The sequence below is a fragment of the Astatotilapia calliptera genome, chromosome 14 (genome assembly GCF_900246225.1).
Source record: "Astatotilapia calliptera chromosome 14, fAstCal1.2, whole genome shotgun sequence".
NCBI classification, from domain to species: domain Eukaryota; kingdom Metazoa; phylum Chordata; class Actinopteri; order Cichliformes; family Cichlidae; genus Astatotilapia; species Astatotilapia calliptera.
In genome coordinates this window covers 26,249,857-26,273,675 of record NC_039315.1, presented here as the reverse complement: position 1 = coordinate 26,273,675, position 23,819 = coordinate 26,249,857, and the positions used below count along the sequence as shown (strand labels likewise).

The following is a 23,819-nucleotide window of genomic DNA, read 5'->3' as shown; positions in this document are numbered from 1 at the left end:
TGTTAGACATTGGAGTTATCAGCAATTTACTGCCACAACAGATATACATGCTGCATATGATAGTTGAAATAGCTTCAGCTTTCATTATGTATGAAGCGTTATCTCCACAACCGCTGTTATATTTATCAATAGCTCATTGCAGGCAGTTAAAGGTTTTTCTCCCAAAGCATGGGATTGAATATAAAACATTACAGCTATACAAACAGTAACAGCAAAAATATTACACTGTCATTCAGTTTTTCAGTTAAAGTTCTATATTCAAAATATACCCTCATATAATTTTTTAAGTCATACCGCCCAGCCCCATAGCCCACCATATATTATGCTATGAAAATGGCATTCTGTGTCATAAGAAAAACCTCTAATGTTATTAACAGTGAGTTAAAGCTATGAATAAAACAATATGCATTTACTGGGTAAGTTACCAGATATTTTCGAGGAAATAGACACATTTGATTCAGACGTACAAAAATATCCTCAACACACACACACACACACACACACACACACACACACACACACACACACACACACACACACACACACACACACACACACACACACAAAGAAACAGATATATGTGCATTAGACATCCGCGCACACACAAACATGCAAACGGGATGGAAGCATAAAGAGGTGTGATTACTATAGATCCTCAAGAAGGGATGGATATGTCTGAAAGACAAGAGAAAGTAACATTTTTTACTTAAATGCAATAGGTATAGTGTCTTCTGTTCATTACAAGTCCCTTTAAATTTCTTGCTAATGACATTCTTAAGTAGCAAGTAAGATGGAAAGCTAATATTACTAAGGTTTAAGTTAACTGTATTTCCTTTTTTTTCTTCAGGTCAAGTTACACTCCATAGCAGACAATGGGCTTCCAGTGGATAAATAACTGTTTAGCTGAGGAGATATTTACCAGGGTTTTGGGAGCTCCACAGGCTTCTGGTTTAACCACATGATCCATTATGGTTGCCTGTAGCAAAAAGAGATGCAACATTATGACAGCAGGTTGGCTTTGAAGTAGAATGACACATAGATAAATAGCTACGTACTTTATTCACAACCAAGGGGAAATTCAAACATCCAGCATCTCAATTTAAAAGCACACATCCATACATTTATAACCATAAATAAATACATAAATAAAATATTTAACTCATTTCAAAAATGGGGATAAAAGAGGGTGTTAAAAAGACTTAGGAGCCGTCTGCCCAGCCAGTGTGGAGAGGGTGTCTGCTGTTGTCCATTATAGCTTTCAATGTTTTCAATGATGATAAAGTGAATAAGTCAAAGACATAGTTCTGTCAGGGCTATTTTATTTCTTTTGTGCCAGCAAAACTCTTTCCATTCCTGGCCATTGTTAACAATTAAACCTGCACTATAACCAACACCTGGCACAAACTCACTGGTGTTTTTGGGTCAAAACAGCTTCTGTACTATTTATATTATAATAAAGTTAAACTTGGATATTGCATAGTTCACTACTCCAGCACTTCTTTCTTTCTTTTTTCTTTTAAATAAAAGCACTTGCTACATTTCTGCCCAAGAAGAGCCAAGCATGGGGCGTTTTGTTTTTTTCCTTTATAAGTTGAACTTAACTGGGAAAAAATGGCAGTAACAATAATAATAACAACAGAAAAAAAGTACCAGACATTTTTCCTAAGTGTGCTATGTGATATTTGCCATGGCAGAATACTCTTTTTATACGTAGCCTATGTTGTAGGAAAACAGCTGCTGTAAGAGAAGTGGCATCCAACTTCTTTACTTTTCTGTGTTTGTGCTGCTCGTAGTTTTCAAGTGATGGTTAATGCTTTTATGCCAAGATCTCTTACTTGGTTCCTTCTTCCGCAACACCTTCAGCCTCCAGTTTCCCCTCCTCCTCCATTTTCTCCTCTGAAATGAGTTCCTGTTTCCTGTGTCGACGGAGACATTTCACAACTACCATGGAAAGGATCAGCAGTGCTAATGCTCCTCCCACAGAAGCCCCAATGGCAACCGCAATGGTTGAATCCCTTGGAGGTGGGACTGAGGAAAGGAGAGGAAAGGAGAGGAAAGGGTTAAGCATTTTGTAGACAAGTGAAGTGCTGACTAAAAGCTCTGTAGGGTTGATTAAACAGAGTGGAAAGTAAGAAAGTGCTGCTGAGTTGGTCCATGTGAGTGTATATGTGTGTGTGAGAGATGCTGATGGACTAAGTTCAACCTCTTGTTGGTCATTAATAAGTAAAAAAGCTGAATCATCATCATCAGGAGATCGTCATGCTCGAGAAACAAACATATACAAATTTTGGCGATAACGATAACAAAATAACGCTGAAAACCAATAAAAACCCTGAAAACTATACATTTAACACCTGAGCCTCAACTCTCGCGGCCCGGTACCAAACAACTCACGGACCGGTACCGGTCCGAGGCCCGGGGGTTGGGGACCGCTGGTGTATTATACGTGGGTTAACGAGAAGCGATTAACACCTCACGACCAGCTCCCGATCATCAATCGCTTGGTCGTGAGGATTTCAAACAAGTTTGACTGAGGGTGTCACCGCAGCTTGTCACACTGCGTACGCGCAAATACAAATGTCAGCGAAAAAGACAGCGTAGCACGGCAGTGCAGCGTGTGATCTGGACACAAGCGATGGAGGCACAACTTGTAGAACTATTTCAAGCTCACCCGAGCCTTTTCGATGTGGCCTCACAAAATTATCATGACCACAACAACCGTGAAAATAGTTGGATCTACACTGCTACTCAATCACAGCTGCCTGATCAATGTTTTTCATTAGCAATTTAGCAAAGTTGATGGTGGTGGTGTGCGTGTCTGTGTGAGTGAAAGACAGAGAGAGAGAGCGAGCGACAGAATTTCTGTTATAACCTTCATTTTATGGAGGCACAGTGTGAGCACTCAGGTCGCATCAGAGCATCGGGCGGTATAGTGTGAGACCCAGCATCGTGACCTACGAACTTCTAACCCCTGCGAGTCAATAGTACAGTTTGAGCAGGAGCTGAATCGCGCGACTGAAAAAATCGCAGTGTCTGCCCAGCATAAGAGAGGAGCAAAGCTGCAGATCATCCTACACAGGATAATCAAAGCAGTCAAAGCAGTGCAAACAGCCCCAGTATGATCAATGTTATGATAAAGTTAAACTCGCATGTGGTATAGTTCACTATCTGCTACTACTAGTAGTGAGATACTATTTTTTGTCTTACTGACAAGTGGAATTTTTTAGGAATCTGGTGTAGTTGAATATTTGTTTTATTTTCCAAACTGACAACATTTTGTGCTGTGGTTATTGTAACTTGTTGTTCTGAGATGATTTCATATTGCATGACGTTAAATGGCACCAAATGATGCTTAGTGAAATGGGAATGTAATTCTGACGCACATGCATTTGTTTCACAAGTTGATCAGTGGGATAAGGTTACCCACTTTGTGTGTGCAGAAGTTAAAATAAGAATCTTACGTTCTGTGACAACATTAAGCTGTATGATACCATGTCCCTGGATGCGGTCTGGGGGGTTTCTCACATAGCAGTTGTAAATACCCTCATCCTCCAGTTGAACATTTGATAGAGTGATTGACAGGTCATTCTTATCCAGGTTCCCAGCAAACGTGACCCTTTCTCCGAACCGTTCTGATCGAAGAGGCACCATTCCCCTTTTCTTATAGTATGTCATAAACTATGAAAAGAGAGCAAGCTTTTGTAACAGGCTCAGAGATTTAAAATGTAAGTACTTTGCTAAAAATTAATGAAGTATCCATTTTACCAGTTCCTGTGTATCGTTGAGTGTTTCTTGGTAGGTCCAATTCATGGCAAACTTGGTAACATCCATCTTATAGCAGGAAGTGAAGACACAAGAGATTTTTACCGTTGTTCCATTTAGTGCATTAATGCTACTGGCCACAATTACGTCCATGCTTGAACAACCTGTGAATACAAATAAACAGCATTAGTGATGATAGTACTAAGATTAATACATTACATTTAAACCATTAAGGAGGCCCCAGGGCAGACCCAGGACACGCTGGAGAGATTACATCTCTCACTTGGCCTGGAAATGTCTTGGTGCTCCCAGGCCAAGCGAGAGACATCATCTCTCGCTTGGTCTGGGAATTTGAGGTGTGGGTTTCTCTGCTTAGGCTGCTGCCCCCGCGACCTGGCCCCAGATAAGCGGAAGAAAATGGATGGATGGACATTTAAACCAATTTATATCCATTTAAAGTTTGAAAAAAATACAAAAATTTATGAGAATGATCAACATAATTTAACATAAAATGTCTATCAACTGGTTTAGCGTTATTAAAAGCTGAGAACTATGTTTGTATATGTACAGGGTTGGCCATTTATATGGATACTGTCACAGGATACTGTCCTCATGTCTGTATTTAAGCCTTTTGTTTTCTTCATGCCATTGTCGGTTCGTCTGTTTATCTCACCAGGGTCACAGTTTTAGTCATGGTCTTAGCCTGTTTACCTCACCTCAGTCATAGTTCTAGTTTTCATCTGTTATGTATTATTAGTCTTAGTCATGGTCTTTGTTTATTATTTTTCCACCACAGTCATAGTTTAGGTTTTGGTCTCAGTACCATTTAGTATTTTGTTTCTTAGTGTTTTGCCTGTTTGTTTTTGGTCTCTTGGTTCATTTCCCTGCTGTCATCGCATTAAAGGTTCACCTTTCTGTTAATCATTACAATTCCTCGTCATCATCTGCTTTTGGGTCCTGTTTCCACACACATCGGCGCACCCCGCCGTGACAGTACGAACCGACCAGTCATGGACCCAGCGGATTCTGCTCTCACCGAGTGTCTGGAGGAGACTGCTCGGATCCAAGCGATCCTCGACCGCATCTTTTCAGCGCCCGATTTGAAGAGCAAGTTGGTAATGATTAACGTTGCTGAAGCTATTATGGAGAGGGATCCCCGCCTTCTCCAGCTCCCGGACTCACCTGCCATAGTTGCTGCCTTTACGAGGATAAAGGAGATGCTGCAGGCTCAGGGACTGTCGAGTCAGGAAATGGCTTCCAGTACCCACCAGTCACAACAACCCCACAATCAGTCATCACCATTGCTGCCTCCGGAACCTGAGTGTGTTCGTGTCGGTTCGCTGAGATTCGCCGCAGCGTCACCACCTCTCAGCTCGCCAGTTTCCACGCCCTCATCACAGTTTCGCCATACTCCTGTCACAGTTCAGCGCGAGGAAGCGCCGCACACCATAGACTTGGACGACGACGAGCGCCAGTCTATATTCTGCGCTCTCTTGGAGGAGGAGCTCCGGTGGAAGCCGTGGCTCATTCCGGAGCACGAGCACTCTTTCCGGGGAACTCGACTGGCTCTCGGGGGACCTCGGAGTTATCAGGGACTTCCACCCATTGCTCCGCCATCTTCCACTCCTAAGAAAAAGCGGCGTGCGCGCCACCGACGCTCCGTATCACAAACACAAGTGAGTGACTATATCTTGGCTCCTCATGTTTTTTCTCCGGAGGTTTTTGAAACTGACACTGCTTCTCCGGTTCATGAGCCCGGCTGCAAAGAGACTGTTTGCACAGGAAATGCTAGCCATCAGGCTCAGCTAAGCTGTTGTGGGACTGCAAACCAGGCCGTTTTGGAGCCGGGGACGGAGGTGCAGTTTGTGCAGCCTTTTTCAGTGTTAGCTGGAGGGCCCGAGGAGCCCGTCCGGCCTCACATTTTGTCTGCTGGAGGTTCAGAAGACTCCAGCCAGCTTCATGCTTCGTTTGCTGGAGGTTCAGAAGAATCCAGACAGCTTCATGCTTCGTCTGCTGGAGGTTCAGGAGAACCCAGCCAGCTTCATGCTTCGTCTGCTGGAGGTTCAGGAGAACCCAGCCAGCTTCAAGTTTCGTCTGCTGGGGGTTCGGGTGAACCCAGCCGGTTTCAAGTTTCGTCTGCTGGAGGGCCCGAGGTGCCCGTTCAGCCTCATGCCACGTCAGCTGGGGGTTCAGGAGAACCACACCAGCCTCATGCCTCGTCAGCTGGAGATTAATACATTACATTTAAACCATTAAGGAGGCCCCAGGGCAGACCCAGGACACGCTGGAGAGATTACATCTCTCACTTGGCCTGGAAATGTCTTGGTGCTCCCAGGCCAAGCGAGAGACATCATCTCTCGCTTGGTCTGGGAATTTGAGGTGTGGGTTTCTCTGCTTAGGCTGCTGCCCCCGCGACCTGGCCCCAGATAAGCGGAAGAAAATGGATGGATGGACATTTAAACCAATTTATATCCATTTAAAGTTTGAAAAAAATACAAAAATTTATGAGAATGATCAACATAATTTAACATAAAATGTCTATCAACTGGTTTAGCGTTATTAAAAGCTGAGAACTATGTTTGTATATGTACAGGGTTGGCCATTTATATGGATACTGTCACAGGATACTGTCCTCATGTCTGTATTTAAGCCTTTTGTTTTCTTCATGCCATTGTCGGTTCGTCTGTTTATCTCACCAGGGTCACAGTTTTAGTCATGGTCTTAGCCTGTTTACCTCACCTCAGTCATAGTTCTAGTTTTCATCTGTTATGTATTATTAGTCTTAGTCATGGTCTTTGTTTATTATTTTTCCACCACAGTCATAGTTTAGGTTTTGGTCTCAGTACCATTTAGTATTTTGTTTCTTAGTGTTTTGCCTGTTTGTTTTTGGTCTCTTGGTTCATTTCCCTGCCGTCATCGCATTAAAGGTTCACCTTTCTGTTAATCATTACAATTCCTCGTCATCATCTGCTTTTGGGTCCTGTTTCCACACACATCGGCGCACCCCGCCGTGACAGATACACCGTAATAACATGGGAAGGGTTGGTGATATCAAAGTCCTGTTTGTGGCACAGTAGTATATGTGAGGGGGCAAACTCCTCAAGATGGGTGGTGACCATGGTGGCCATTTAGAAGTCGGCCATCTTGGATACAACTTTTGTTTTTTCAATAGGAAGAGGGCCATGTGACACATCAAACTTATTGGTAATGTCCAAGCACGGGGCGATCCGTGGTAACTTGTTAACGGAGATTTGCCGCGTTATGGCGTTAATGTCATTTTAATGAGATTAACGCTGACAGCACTAGTGGGAACAAAATGAATATGACTGAACATTTACGCCAACATCATCCTAGTGCAAAGACAAGTGGAAGCAGACAAAAACAACAAGCACACATGCTACAAACTTTACGAGAGTCATTTAGACAGCCGTTAACACATGATTCTCCTTATGGAGACCTGATATGCTGAGAATATAGCCCAGAAGAAGCGTATAGTATAGCTTTTATTTTCTCTGTAATAAACTCTCTTTTCCAAAGATGAGTGATTTCTCGATCAGAGATGTATATGCATACATATATATATATATATATATATATATATATATATATATATATATTAGGGGTGCAACGATACACAAAATTCACGGTTCGGTTCGGTTCGATACTTTGGTGTCACGGTTCGATATTTTTTCGATACAAAAAAAATGTTCATGCCTTTTTAATTTGTCATTTATTAAAATTATAAATATATATTTTAACTCAAAAGTACAGTTTTTAAATTTAACCCTAACCCTTGTGCGCGTTTTTTATTTTGACAGCGAATACGCACCTGCGGACCACTTATGTGCAGCCCTGGTTATTTAGCTCATCATATTGCAGCCACAGAAATTATTTTGTCCATGAAACCATAAAGCTGCACTTTCTTTTTGCCTTATAGTCTGATTTGTCATAACTTCTCCGTTTTGTGGTAAGCTTTTCTTTGGCTGTCACTTCTTCACCCTGACCTGTCTTATTTGGCTCAGCAGAACTGAAATGCTTTTACACGCACTCACATAAGCTCAGCGATTCTCTGCGCGATCAACCTCTCACATGTTTAAGCTTGCTGCGGGAGATTTCACTTGTCATGTTTGCATAGTAAGCTAACGATTAATAAGACGATGTCAGAGGAATTGGTGCACAAATTATCATCACTCACAGATCAGTGCTGTCGCTCTCTATACACAGTTCGCACGATTGCAAAGTGAAAGCAAAAAAACAAGCGCAAATTCAAACGCGACTTCAATATGTCACATATTGACAGTGGCTCACCGATGCCAATGACATAATTACCCAGCTACATTTCTGAAAGAATGCAAAAGCATTGACATATATTTTTCCTACAATAGCCCGATGGGCAGGGAAGAGATAGATTTTGGTAGCTCGACTGAAAAAATCGCTAGCTCCGGGACGTCGGGCTAGCGATATTGCAAGCCCTGTATCTGATTGAGGAATCACTCATCTTTGGAAAAGAGAGTTTATTACAGAGAAATGGCTCTTTCCAAAATAAAAGCTATACTATCCGCTTCTTCTGGGCTATATTCTCAGCAGCATAAGGAGAATCATGTGCTAACAGCTGTCTAAATGACTCGGCTAAAGTTAGTAGCATGCTTGCTTTTTTTTGTCTGCTTCCACTTGTCTTTGCACTAGGATGATGTCGGCGTAAATGTGCAGTCATATTCATTGTGTTCCCACTAGTGCTTTCAGGTTAATCTCGTTGAAATGACCTTAACGCCACAACACGGCAAATCTCCATTAACGAGCTACCGCCGATCGCTCCGTGCATGGGGCTAGACGGCCAACACGTTAACGAGCTAACTGCGCTAACACACTAGTTCCCACCCATGTAATTGAGCATTGCATGGCACATTCAACATACTGTTTTACTTTAGTCCATGACTCGCTTACCTTCAGGGTCATACGTCACATGAAAACCAAAATAATTCCAAACGCCAGATCTGAATGAGAGTGGGGGAGGTCCATGTTAAAAGGACAGCTTAACTTCTGTCTCGCTAGCTTGCCCTGCGCTCTTCCTTCTGACTATGCTGTCTGTGTTGAGCGCTCAGTGGATCTGCGCTGGACAGTGCAGCCTAGGCGGAGTAGTCGAACGCAGATTCACGGAGCGCTCAACACAGACAGCATCGTCAGAAGGAAAATTGATAAAATAAATTACAAATGTTGTATTGTTCGATACATATGCGTAGCGAACCGAAAGCACTGTATCGAACGGTTCAATATCGATACGAATATCGTTGCACCCCTAATATATATATATATGCCATTTAAGCAACTATTCTTTTATGTTTATGTTCCCCCCTCTGCTAACCCCACAGCTGCATGTGACACTATCCACTCTGCCATAGCTCGGCTACAGACTCAGCACCCGAGTGCCTTTATTGTGATCTCGGGTGACTTCAACCATGTATCACTGGACAATACACTACCAACATTCAAACAATATGTGGACTGTCCCACCAGGGGAGAGAAAACTTTAGACTTACTGTATGCTAACGTCAAGGATGCATACAGCTCCTCCTCCCTCCCCCCACTTGGTAGGTCAGATCATAACCTGATTCACCTCACCCCCCGCTATGTGCCAATTGTGAGGAGGGAACCTGTGACCACCAGGACTGTTAGGAGGTGGTCAGAGGAGGCAATAGCGGAACTACAGGGCTGTTTCGAGGTGACCGACTGGGAAACACTCTGTGAGCCTCACGCCGAGGACATCAATGGGCTTACTGAGTATATCACAGACTACATAACTTTCTGCACCGACTCCATTGTTCCAGCTCAGACTGTTCATTGTTACCCAAATAACAAGCCGTGGGTGACTAAGGACATCAAAGCCCTCCTCAACAACAAGAAGAGGGCTTTCAGAGGGGGCAACAAAGAGGAGGTGAGGAAGGTCCAGGTGTTACTAAAGGACAAGATCAGAGAGGCTAAGGACAATTACAGGAGGAAGCTGGAGTGGAAACTCCAGCAGAACAGCATGAGAGAGGTGTGGAGGGGCATGAAGACCATCACTGGATTCAGGCCAACCAACAGCAGGGGAGCTGAGGGAGGTGAGAATAGAGCCGATGAGTTGAATCTGTTTTTCAATAGATTCGACACCACAGTGTCTGCTCCCACCCCCACAACCTCACCTGCAGTCAGCCTGGAATCCAGAGCCACACCACTGTGCCAGCCTCTCTCTTCACATGTTGCCTCCTGTGAGATTCCTGACACCCCTCCCCCACCCATCACCTTCACTCAATACCAGGTTGAGATGCAAATGAGGAGACTTCACTCAGGCAAGTCTGCTGGACCAGACGGAGTGAGTCCCCTTGTCCTCAAGGCCTGTGCCCCCCAGCTGTGTGGAGTCTTTCATAAACTGTTTATGCTGAGTCTGAGTCTGCAGAGGGTCCCGGTGATGTGGAAGACATCATGCCTCGTCCCTGTACCAAAGACGCCTCGTCCCAGTGGCCCCCAGGATTACAGGCCCGTGGCACTGACCTCCCACATCATGAAGACCCTGGAAAGGCTCATCCTGGACCAGCTGCGACCCATAGTAAGACCACATCTGGATCCCCTTCAGTTCGCTTATCAGCCTCGTCTCGGAACAGAGGACGCCATCATCTACCTGCTCAATCGTGTCTACACCCATCTGGACCAGCCGGCGAGCACTGTGAGGGTCATGTTTTTTGACTTTTCCAGTGCTTTCAACACCATCAGGCCGACCCTCCTGGGTGATAAGTTAGCAGCGATGCAGGTGGATGCTTCTCTGGTGTCCTGGATTGTTGATTACCTGACAGGAAGACCACAATATGTACGTCTCCCACAGTGTGTGTCTGACAAGGTGATTAGCAACACAGGGGCACCACAGGGGACTGTCCTCTCCCCCTTCCTCTTCACCCTCTACACCACAGACTTCAGCCACTGCACAGAGACCTGCCATCTTCAGAAGTTTTCTGATGACTCTGCGGTGGTTGGATGCATCAGCAGGGATGATGAGACAGAGTACCGGGCTGTGGTCGACTCCTTTGTCACGTGGTGTGAGCAGAATCATCTGCAGCTCAACGTGGCAAAGACCAAGGAACTGATCGTGGACTTCAGGAAGACCAGGAAACACTTGACCCCTGTTTCAATCCAGGGGGTCAGTGTTGACATTGTGGAGGACTATAAATACCTTGGAGTACACATTGACAATAAACTGGACTGGGCTAAAAACACCACAGCACTTTACAGGAAGGGCCAGAGTCGTCTCTATTTTTTGAGGCGACTGAGGTCCTTCAACATCTGCCAGAAAATGCTGAGGATTTTCTATGAGTCTGTGGTGGCCAGTGCGATCCTCTATGCTGTTGCATGCTGGGGGAGCAGGCTGAGGGTCGCAGATGCCAACAGACTTAATAAACTGATCCGTAAGGCCAGCAATGTTGTGGGGATGGAGCTGGACTCCCTCAAGGTGGTGTCGGAGAGGCGGATGCTGTCCAAGATAAAGACAATGTTGGATAACACCTCCCACCCACTCCATGACATGTTGGTCAGTCACAGGAGCTCGTTCAGTGAGAGACTGAGATTACCGAAAAGCACCACTGAACGACACAGGAAATCATTCCTGCCTGTGGCCATCTCCCTGTACAACGCATCCACTTAACACACTGTTTGCTGCTACAACTACACATGTTTCTTTTCCAAATATTTATTTATAAGTGACTTATGTATGTATGTATGTATATATATGTATATATTGTACTATTCTTAGTTAGCGTATTGTCTGTCTTGTCTTAATGTTGGTTTAAAATGGAGCACTGTAACAAAAAATAATTTCCCCCAGGGATCAATAAAGTATTCTGATTCTGATTCTGATATTCTCAAATGAAAGCCAAATGCTTTTAAATGTACATAATATAAAATGAAATGAAACAGAAGTATCGTTTAGGTTCCTCAAGTTTCCTCCTCCCCTCTAACATCCTGTCTCAGCATGGGCTCACACTCCCCAGACAGAATCTGTGCCTCTCTCTCAGTAAGTATGTGTGTGTTTGTGCGTGCGTGTGTGATGGGACTCTGCACCATTCTCTCCTCTGCAGTCGAGTGTTTCTGGCTCCCTTCCCACTGCTGCTGCACCACTCCACCGGCCTGCCTCTCTGCACCACACGCGCACACACACACACACACACACACACACACACACACACACACACACACACACACACACACACACACACACACACACACACAATTTTCTATGTGCACAGTCCACCATAGTCAGGTGTGCTGTGAAGCAGCACTGCACCTGCTTTAACCCCTATCTCCCTAATAAACACACACATGCATGCATACACATCCTCCAAGAAAGTGTTAGCAGTGAGCCCACCCCACTAGCAGTGCTGTTTCAATGTCATCCCTTCGTAGTGACCTATCTTTACACTGCTAACAGCAATGCACTCAAACAGCCTTTGCTGTCCTTGCCGCACATACACACGCATACAAGGACTACCGTCATACATGTGTCTTTGGTAGTGGAAGCTGTAAACATTCAGATATAAAACAAGGGAAACTGTTTGACATAGGCTCCTGCTGACTCAGCAGTCCTGTGGAGAGTCGGAAAAAAAGAGGCAGATGCAGAGACTTGCTAACAGATGAAATACTGCAGTGAAGAACCCTCATGTGACTCCTCCCTCTCACTGCCCCTCCCAATTTCCCTCTCCCCCATCTTTGTCCACCTCTCTTCCCTCCTTCCTTGTACCGCTTTCCAACCCCTAACACAGCCCCCCACCCCCTTTTTTTCTCTTTTTGTCTCAATTGCTTCTTTGTAATGCAAGGTCAGTGCAGAAGAAAGTAAAGTGAGGTAGATCTCTTACCTCCTCCGTATTGTTCCCTCTCCATACCTTTATTTCTTTAGGTTTGAATTGTGCAAATGAAATCAATTTCACAATAAATGTGTAAGTTGGTAAAAAAGTATCCATTTTCATTTAATAGAACAAAAATATTATGAAGGGGTAAAGCCAGCAGTCTAATCCAACACTAAAATGATTCGCAGACAACATAGTGTTCCAAATAACTACAGCCCTTTGGTTATCCAGTAAATATAAAATCCAGTAAAGGTTTGTAAAAACATATATATCTAGATAGTATGCATATAGCATGATTTTCTTTTAGAACTACTCTGGACTAATCTCCTCTGCTTCCAAGTCTCAATCCAATTAGGCCTCTGCAGGATAGCATGGACAAAACTTTCAGATAAAGAATCCGCTGAAGAGCAACTTTACAGAATACACAATATCTGAAAGTCTCTTGTACACATAGCAGCAAAACAGCTTTGAGTGCACAAATGCTTCAGTTAGGTATTGAGAGGTTGTTCCAAATAAAATGACATCCCCCCAGCTTATTTTAATTTAATTGATTTAAAAAAGACCAAATAGTGCAGTTCCTAAAAGTACTAGGGTATTAGCCTACTGAGGAGTGGCTTAATATGAACTTCATGTTTGACTCTGACCTCTGACTTCCTCATCCCTCAGAGCCTGACATCCATGTTTACCACAAAGTGCCCATAACCCACTCTAATTGGGTTTTACATTTTACCTACACTGTCTGTCTAAAGACCTCTGTTGTTCTCACAAAATCTAATATTTTAACACCAAATCTGCCTTCAGCATTCAGTCAGACAGTGTCTGCTGGTTCAGAAGTGCTTATTGGTTTCTCTAAGCCATGGGCACTATATTATGTGCACAGGAGATTTGTGAGATTAAGTTGGGACAAGACAGTATTTGTTATTCACTTAGCTTCCACTTGGACAATGATCGTGTCACCGCATGTACTGTTTTTGCGTGTGAAAAATGTTCCAACAAACAAATGATTTTTCGGTGTTTTGGGAGACTTGGTGCAAGCTTGATTGCATGCGGGAAAGGGAGAGAGTAAACACTGGGAACTGTATATATTGCTCCAGCAGCAGAGATCAGTTTTGTTGTCAAGAGTTACACTTGTTTTTAAACAAACCAGACACATTTCTGTGGATAATATTTCAGCACCGGCATGCTGCTTTTAAATTTCTGACTCACTTGAACTGTCTCTAGTGCCCTCTGCCTTGGAGACAGCCTTACTACATTCTGCATACTGCAGCAGCCAGAAGCAACCCCCCGCCCAATCAGATTTTCTCTGATTACGGCACAACTCATTTAAAGATAACACAAAAAGACAATGGAGACTACTTGGGTGATATGTTACACAAATGTTAGTTTTGCGCATGGGAGACAAATAACCACAGATGTAGCCAGGCCTTTATTGATCTTCTTTCATTTTAGTGTTTTAGCCTTAGACTTCTCCTTTAGACTGAAAACAAGACACGAAAATGGAGCAAGTTTAAGGAGGAAGCTTTAAAAAGTACGCCATGTTCTCTGACTTCCTTCACCCTTTATGCATTATTGACAACCAAGTGTACTTATAGTAGAGTCTGGATGTTTTATGGTACACTTTACAGATATTAAAACGCTCAGCAGCCTCACAATCTTTCAGCAAAACCACAAAAGTTTGCACATGTTCACTCAAGTTTTTATGTGGAAGATTTTTTATAACAAACTAAGTATCACTTATTGGTATTGGTACTACAAAGTAGGGCTGCACGATTTTGCATAAAATGAGAATCACGATTTTTTGGCTTAGAATTGAGATCACGATTCTCTCACGATTTTCTTTTCCAGTATAAATATTTATTGCGCTTATTAACTGCACATCAACTTCGTAACAGTTGAGACTGAACATAAAAACAATAAATAAACATAAAAACAACAAATGTCTCACGTTTTGTTGTTGCCACAAAATGTTGTACTGCTTGAAATTCCGTCTCCACCGTTGCTCGGCGCTGCGTGTATAGAGCAGGTAGTGCAACAATAGAAAAATAGTTGCGGACGGCACTGTGTAGCGTTTGTCTAGGGTGTTGATCATTTTCCTAAATCCCTCGTTTTGCACAGTGTTGATGGGAGCCATATCTTTGGTCAGGTGATAAGTAATAGCCCCCGTAATTTCTTTGTGCCTGCGGGAGTTCGACGTGTATAGGGAAGCGCTGTATAAGGTTCCCGTTATTGATGTTTGGGTGGTTGACCGGGACGGATTTTCTCCTGTCACTTTCTCGTCATCCCTGACGTGTTCTCCGTTGTTTTTTCCCTGCTAATTTTAGGATCACACGGCACAGCTTCTGTATCACGTGGTATAAGGCTCCGCCCTTGTCATTTGTTGAGCAGGAACAGTGAGCGCTTGTTTTCATGCAGATTACGTCCCGGATCAAAATGCGGTACAATCGTCGTCGTCTTTTTTTTTTTTTTTTTAATCGTTGTCATTTGGAAATGAGATCGCACATAAGTATGAATCGAGATCGCGATTTTCTAACGATTAATCGTGCAGCCCTACTACAAAGTACCAATTATTACTGGTTATTAACCAACCAAGCAAGGTATTAGCAACCTTTGTAATAGATCATGTCCACCAGGACAATGACTTTGAAATTGTTCATTACTACCTCTAAATAACAGCTGTACTATTCCAAAATATACTAAGGTAAAAATAATTTGTTTAACAGTTCCAGTTTGCTCGTGTGCTAGGAATCATAACTGTGTCCCCAGTTTTTTCTTGCCAAAGTATACACCATACATAAAGACACTTGGACACCCTTCCTCTGCAAAACAGCAAAGTGGAGCTGCGCATGGCTTTCCAAAGTACTTGTCAAATATCTTCCAACAGTCCAACTTTCTGCTACAGTTACCAAACTCCCATCTGCCACAGAACTTCTTCATTTTTCTTCTTCTTGACTACTATTACATTTGACTCAGATATCATGACTGGTGGTAAGCTACATACACACTGGAAGCAAATCACAGGAATATCATCTCTGAGACTACACAAAGCGTGAAGTGACTACTGCCCATTTCCCATCATTCCCATAACTGCGGATGATAGGAAATGGGCAGGATGCGAAATAAACTTTTCTCAACTGAAGACTGAAGTGACTACCAATGAGAGTGAAAAGCACTGTGGTGTTAAGCTGCCCAGTTTGGAACTAAGCCACAGTGCCTATGACAATAATGATGTTAACATCTCACATAATACAGTCGTGTTTCAAACATTTGTCATTTATATAAACAAATTAAATTTCCACCACTCTGAATTACTGTAAGGATTCAGCTGTGATAACCTGAAACTTCTGTACTTAAGCTTGCCATGTTTTAAGGCAGTGCACTGTTATTACATGCTTCCTCGTGTCATTGTGCTGCTGCCCTCTAGTGCCTCTCTGTGAGAACTGAAATGGTGCAGGTGATGAGTAAAGTGACACTGATGGACAGAAGGAATTGTGTTAGAAAGAAAAACTGCAGAAATAAAGTCTATAGGATGCTACACTCACATGTTTACAGAATTATTTGTCTAGACAACTAAAATTCACAATCCATAACAACATGTAACACAAAATATGTATATGTTTATGGGAACAGGGTTTTAATCACCTACTGTGTCTGAAATGTGGATCAGCATTGCTAAATGACACTGCAGCTAGCTGCTTAGTTCAGATTTTTAATAATGTGAGGTTAGGTTATTTTTGATATATTAAGAGGTATCTCAAACTGATGAGCCTATGTAAGATGCATTTGTCCCAACACAAATGCGCACTCACACACAAAGAGGGTGTGTGAGTGTTTCAGCGTTTCTTTCCTTTAGTACTGGATTTACGTTGCCAAAAAACAAACAAACACTAACACACAAAGAGGGTGTGTCAGGCAACAGGTTTGCTGGCAAAAGTTAACTTTTGTGCATCTATTTTCAGCTATAAAAAAGGGTGAAACAACAAAGGGTGCTTTCATTGAAAACTATGCTGCTATGAGTTTACCTATATTTCTAAAATGGTTAATATAACTTACACTATTGAAATATGATCCTTCATGACATCTCCTTCCTGTGCTGTCCCTAAGACCGACCTTCCTAACACAGTGCTGGGATTTTGGATTTCACATTTGAGACTAACATAAGTAGCAGTGGGGGAATATTGGGGCTTCTATTATGGTATAATAAAGAGAGCACCGTTCCGATCTCTGGTAAAGATGTGCTTAAAATTTGGGCCTCTTTACTTATTAATACATTGTTGATGGTAAGGATCTTGTAGGGTGTGCTCACAACGTTACCGTGAATTATCATGTCTATCTGTTGTTGAACAGCCAGGAGTGTCTCCTGGTAATATTACCACAGCGTTAACACGCCATTAAAGGCCTATTTCTATCCATCACTCACTGCACTCACAACATTGAGCCATACTTGAGCGACCTGCTGGGTACTACTATTACTTGCGCAAACAAAGCCAATATTTATTTTTGTGTGCTGCATCATAATCCTCTTTAAGGGCTGTGATGTATTGGGTCAGTATTTTAGCTGTCAACAAAGGCTAAATTAAGATACAGAGGGGCAAACGGGTCGTTTCCCAGTCAGCACAACGGATCAAAAAAGCAGCGCTTTGCTTAAACTGGTCGCATAAAACCACAGTATTATGTTTTTTTGTCATGGCCTTGTCAAACTAGTAAATTCAGGGATGTCAGTCCCGCGACATTATCTCATATTATAGGAATGCCCCCCTCCACCCCTCCCATCTACCCCCTCTGTTGCCATACAACCCACACGCGCAAATACGAGTGATAAGGAAATATAATGTCATCGCACCTTTGATCGTGTACCTATGTATCAGAGCATCGGTTCGGGTGTTTTGTTTCTTACCGGAGAGCGAGAGCATTAGCAGCAGCGCGCTCACCAGCTGAACGCCAGACCTTCTCTCCTGCGCGGAGTAAGACATTTTCTGTCCTTCTTGTTAAAAAAATGAAGCCTATATCTTTATAAAAAATATAGTAAAATATAAAAGCACAAAGCCTGCTCGTGTTTGCCTTAAAATGCTAAAAAGAGTGTTTCTTTTAGAGGCAGGAAATGGCTGGCAGTGTCTGTAGCCTTATGACGGTTGATTTCGTGGTTGTCGAGTTCTTGGGGGGTAACGCTATAGGAGGGAGGGCAGGAAGGAAAGCGTGAAAAAGGGAGGATATCTCCATACAGATGCGACCTCAACAGACCATTTGTCAGAAATGGTAAATATAGCCTAAAACAAGGCAGTAAGCTCAAGGATAAATAGATGGACGACGATTCTTCTTCTTCTTACTGGATACATGTACTGACTTTGGTGGGGAAAATATGTAATTTTCACTTTAGCAAAATTAACTCTGGCGTTTTATACTTCAATTTCTTATACATCAAAATGACAGGGACATTTAAATGATTGTAGGCTCAGTAGGAAAAAAATGTTACGTATTTTTATGATCATTTATTATCATGAATAACAAAGCTTAAATTGAAGCCTATCATTAGAAAAATAAATAAATACACATAAAATAAATACATTTTTTAGTCTGTATTTATTTTATGCGTTTTATTGTGTTTTGCCCTCACAAAAAAAAGAAGCGGTCACGTAGAGAAACAAAAAATAAATGAATTAATAAAACAAAAATCGACCATCCTTTAATCCATTTCTCCATCCAGCCTTACCTTTGTGGTAGGCTGGAGACGATGCTGGGAAATAAAAGAGGCAAACACCCCCTGGCCACATTCACTCATCTTTTCACCTGCTATGTCATCTGCTGCTATGGATACAAACTGGAGAGGCCAGCATCAAGTGCGGCATATGTTTGATAAAACGAGGGAGATGGGCTGGAGGAAGACATGGCTGTGAGATGGATGCAAATAGGAGCCAGTTTATTCCTCACAGCAGAGATAATATCAACTTTCCGAAGAAATCGATAATGTCAGCATTTAGGAAAGAGAAGAAAATTTGGGGAAACAAAGACTGAGATGGAGGGTAGCGGGTGCCTAGACAAGAAGCGCGTAAGAACCCTGGGGGTAATAATGGGGGAGTGGGTTATGGACATTGTTCCATTAGGAGTGGAAAAAGGTTGGAAGGAAGAGAGCAGATTGGTTGCCACTCTGTGTTTATAATAACAACCCTGCTGACTACAACAGAAAAGCACTTAAAAACATCTTTATCAAAGCAATAGGGAGTTATATATAGAGTATAAGCACAGTCAACTAAAAGTTATGTCCATGGGTAGGAGTCTGCTGCTATCCAATCCATTTATGAAACTGTCATACTGTAACCAAACACCACACAGACATGTTATCTTTTTTTGCCAGATTACTCAATTCATCAGTTACTTTTTCATCAGTTACTCCCCCAGTTACTTGTGTGTGTGTGTGTGTGTGTGTGTGTGTGTGTGTGTGTGTGTGTGTGTGTGTGTGTGAATGTTAGAATGTACTTAGGCATAGATATGTGATTGGGTGAGTGAGACTTGTAGAAAGCACTTTTGTAGAAAGCCTCAATTGAGGCCATATACTTACGGGCCATTTCCAGACTTTATTGTTTACAGGATGTTGGATGTTGCTTCAGAAGATAATCTGAAGAGCAGCTTGTGTACATACTCCAGCACCATCTGACAGTAAATCAATCACTTACATTAATTCAACAGAATTAATGTAAGTTAATGGTTTACTCTGCGGTGGTGCTGCTGGTGCTAAAGAGATGCATTAGGCTGAAGAAAAAGTCTGGAATGTTGGGGGTAAAACACATTAAAACACATAGAAATGTCTGTTTGTCTGACGACCCATCATGGCAGAACCAAAGAGCCTGGACATTGGTGGTGGGACAATTGGGGCTTAAATGGAGCTCTGAGTGACTTGGATGAGGTTTCACTAATGAGAGTCTAAGCACAGATTTAAACCACGCAGAGTGATGGCTGATTGACTCAAAGAAGGTGGGCAATAAGATGATTATTCAATCCAAACATAAAAAAGTATGAAAGCTATGCTTCATGCAGAATTGTCTCTATGTTTTTGTCCTTGACAGTTTAAACCACAATAAATAGCAACAGCATATATTTTGCTATGGTTATCTGCCTCTTATAACCCCAGTGATTTTCCTGTGATTTGAAATCTCGTGTGATCTTGTGAATTTCGTGAGTGCAGGCAACTAACCGCTCTTCCTAGATTGTATCATGTCATCAGAACAAGAACAAATTAAGTTTTTGAATTTCATGCAGATCCAACATTATTTAATTGCATTCACCATAGAAACATGAAATTATTTTGTTCAAATGACAAGTTAGACTTTTGTAAATGTAACAACCACCCAATTTTCTTTTTTTGAGTGTAAGGCTACGTCCACACTAATGCATTTTCGTTTGAAAACGCATCTTTTTCTCTGTGTGGCCTTTCATACACACTGAGACGGTGTTTTCGCTCAAGGAAAACGCAGCATTTTGAAAACACTCGAAAACGCATACATTTGAAAACGCTGCTTTCGTGTCACAGTGTGGACAGCGAAAACTGAGACTTTTTGAAAACGATGACACATTTTAGTCATGTGATGCAGTGAAGTGACCAATTAAACTAAGATAGCAGAGGGCATTATACAGCAGTTGTTTTGTTTGCTCCCAATTTTGACAGCCCTATTAAAGATTAATATCAGTTTGTACATGCTTCAGATAGCTTTTCTTCAAGTTCTTTAACTCTCACTCGCTTTGCCAACTTTGTACTTTTGTGTTAATCGCAGCAACAACTCCACCTCATTGTTAATCCATTTAAAAAACTCAGTGCTTTTCCTCAACATTTTGCCGCAATGTTTTCAGCTGTTTCAGCTTCACTCTTAGAGATGCTGATTCTCATTGTTGCTGCTTCACACTTGCTTGCAAAGTGATCCAATGAAGACTGTAGGCCACCCTGATGAAGTAGATCACTACCCTATCCACATGGCACAGAACCCCCCTGCAGTTGGTGGGGCCAAAGGAGAGAAGGGTTGAGGTTCTTTTGGGCTGAGTTATATGCTAAGGCACAGCCACCAGGCACTGTCCTTTGAGGACTCTTCCTGGGCCTAGCTCCGAGCTGGTACACTGATAACATAATCTTGGGAAATATATATTGGAATTTTACAGAGGTTTTCTTGTTTAAGACTGGCCCTTTACCCATTTGCCTTGAAAAAACCTACCAGGGTCAAACTGCCTACGGAAACATATCTCCAGGGTCAATGCAGTCTTTCAAAGCACAATAAAGTGGCGATGCATATAAAGGTGTAGTATAAAACTCACACAGATCTTCTTCAAAGTCCTTGTTAAACTACATTAGGAGATGTTAAGATGTTATGTTAAGAGATCCTTTGCATTTTGCAGCCTAAGCACTGAGTATTATCCACTGTATTAACTCTTAATCAGTCCTTACTGTACTTAAGGACAATTTTTTTTTTTGGGGGGGGGGGGGGGGGGGGGGGGGGGGGGGGGGTAGATTATTTGAATACATTGTGCCTTCTGGATATCAAAACAGTTCAAACATGGAGGAAACAGTGACACATTCATAATAATCCTGTTGATGTATCCACCACTGGTGCTCATTGCACATAAAATGTGTATCATTTATGTATCATTTTTTCAGTATACTGTGGTGCAAATGTTCACAAGTTGTACTCATGGTGTAGGTAGCACTAAGAGGAACAAACATGAAGTGAGATTTTCTTTATGTGAGAAGCAGCGAGAAATGTTAGTATCAATCTGCTATATAATAAGAGAGGAAGTAAATGCTGCAACTGACAAAACTACAGCCCCAGCTTAATTCTATGAAGGAGGATTTGAGTGAATGCAAGAAGAAACTTATAAGTAGAACAAACTCTCTCAAACATGAAGGATCGCGAACATACGTTGGAGAAATCAAAACAGTTACTCATGAAAGAGAATAAAGAGTTGAGAGAAAAGGCTGAAAGTTTGAAAAGCCACAGCAGCAAATTCAATTTATGTGTGTTTAGACTACCAACGACTTCATGGTGTCTCTCTTTAATGAGTTGTTTAGGGACAAAACGTAGAATTTCGTGGAATTTGCCCACAGAATTGGATCAGAAAACAAAATTTGGATGTAGAGTAATGATAGTGAGGATCCAAAGATATGTAGTGAAAAAATCTATCTTGAAAATTGCTAAAGAAAATATGATGGTCAGAAGTTTTATCCGAAATACACCCTGAAAATCCGTTGGCAAAGTTTGAAGTGTTATATTATTTATGCAGGTGGTGGAAAAGCATGCACCGATAAGAAAATGTACTGGTTTGACAGAGAAGGAGCATATGGTAGAAAATTAACAGCCAGCAAATCTAGTTATGAATCCGATTGGCAGGTATATATTAAATTAAGGATTTTTTTTACTGGGTTAAATAGAAAGAAAAGGAAATTATTTTATGAAAATAAGATTAAAGATGAAAAATATGATTAAAAGAATATGGAATATATTAAAGGATTTAATTGTCAAAAACATAAAAGATATGCCTTTCTATATAGAGACAGGAGGTCAGTTTTTATCTAAGCCAAATGATATTGCAAATCATTTCAATGAATATTTTCTAATTAAGTTAAATAATCTAAAAAAAATTAATATGCCTAGAACAGACACGCGGGTATTATATCTAATTAAAAAGAAAATCCTAAAAGGAAAGAGAAACTTTAACCTAGTAAATATAAGTACAACAGACAATATGTTAAAAAGATGTAAAACAAACCTCTGTGTATTGACTGGATTGACATGACACTGCTTAAAGTACTGCTAATCCGACTGCTCTGGCCATTTGTCATATCATAAATGTATGATAAGTTTTACTGAAAGAATGCCAAGCATGGAAAATTGCAGTAAGAAGTATTTTTTTTCCTCTGCGAGAAAATAGTAAATGACATTTTTGTGGGTCTAATAGTCATCCAATAAGTTTATTACCCGTTTTATTAAGGATTACTGAAAGAATTATGAGCAGATAAATGTTTTTTTCAGTGTGAATATTTAATTAGTGAATATCAGGATGCTTATAGAAAAGGGTATTCTTTAGCTACTGCCTTAACTCAAATGAGTAATGATTGTTTAAGGTGTACAGAAGAGAAGAACACAGTTGGAGCGGTAGTGCTGGCTTTTACAGCTGCTTTTGATATAATCAATCATGAAATACTATTGAAGAAATTAGAATGTTATGGATTTGTTACGGTGTTGTCCTTAATGGGCAGCACGGTGGTTAGCATACGGTGGTTAGCACTGCTGCATCACAGCAAGAAGATCCTGAGTTCTATTCCACCATCAGGCCGGGGTCTTTCTGTGTGGAGTTTGCATGTACTCCATGTGTTTGTGTGGGTTCTCTCCAGGACTCTAGTTTCCTCCCACAGTCCAAAGCCATGGAGCCATGGAGCCATGGATAGGTTAATTGGTAACTCTAAATTGTCCATAGGTGCGAATGGTTGTCTCTCCCTATGTGTATGGAAACATGGACCATATTCAGACATTAGTGTTGTAGATTGTGGAGTACCCCAAGAAAGTTATCTTGGACCACTCTTTTGTACTATTTTTTTCAAATGACATGCCATTTGTCCTCAATAAGGCAACTATGTCTATGTATGCAGGTGATTTAACCATATATATATATATATATATATATATATATACCGAACCGAAAGCACTGTATCGAACGGTTCAATATCGATACGAATATCGTTGCACCCCTAATATATATTAGGGGTGCAACGATATTCGTATCGATATTGAACCGTTCGATACAGTGCTTTCGGTTCGGTACGCATATGTATCGAACAATACAACATTTGTAATTTATTTTATCAATTTTCCTTCTGACGATGCTGTCTGTGTTGAGCGCTCAGTGAATCTGTGTTCGACTACTCCGCCTAGGCTGCACTGTCGAGCGCAGATCCACTGAGCGCTCAACACAGACAGCATAGTCAGAAGGAAGAGCGCAGGGCAAGCTAGCGAGACAGAAGTTAAGCTCTCCTTGCAACAGGCAAATTGAACGTCATTCAGATCTGGCGTTTGGAATTATTTTGGTTTTCATGTGACGTATGACCCTGAAGGTAAGCGAGTCATGGACTAAAGTAAAACAGTATGTTGGATGTGCCATGCAATGCTCAATTACATTGGTGTGAACTAGTGTGTTAGCGCAGTTAGCTCGTTAACG

General features: G+C 41.8%; 1 protein-coding gene across 2 annotated transcripts; it reads right to left on the bottom strand.

Annotated features, from left to right (window-relative positions):
• Positions 1 to 525: 525 nt before the first annotated feature.
• Positions 526 to 17,802, bottom strand: scn2b (sodium channel, voltage-gated, type II, beta). 2 transcript variants are annotated; one of them, XM_026192528.1, is made up of 6 exons: positions 17,524 to 17,802; positions 3,766 to 3,926; positions 3,462 to 3,678; positions 1,836 to 2,028; positions 920 to 976; positions 526 to 675 (listed from the first exon to the last, which is right to left on the bottom strand). In XM_026192528.1, the coding sequence occupies exons 1-5, from the start codon at positions 17,597 to 17,599 to the stop codon at positions 967 to 969; spliced, it is 657 nt and encodes a 218-aa protein (XP_026048313.1). In that variant the 5' UTR covers positions 17,600 to 17,802; the 3' UTR covers positions 526 to 675; positions 920 to 966. The 2 variants fall into 2 exon arrangements, with proteins under 2 accessions (XP_026048313.1, XP_026048314.1); XM_026192529.1 differs by lacking the exons at positions 526 to 675; positions 920 to 976 and having other exon boundaries at positions 1,832 to 2,028.
• Positions 17,803 to 23,819: the final 6,017 nt, after the last annotated feature.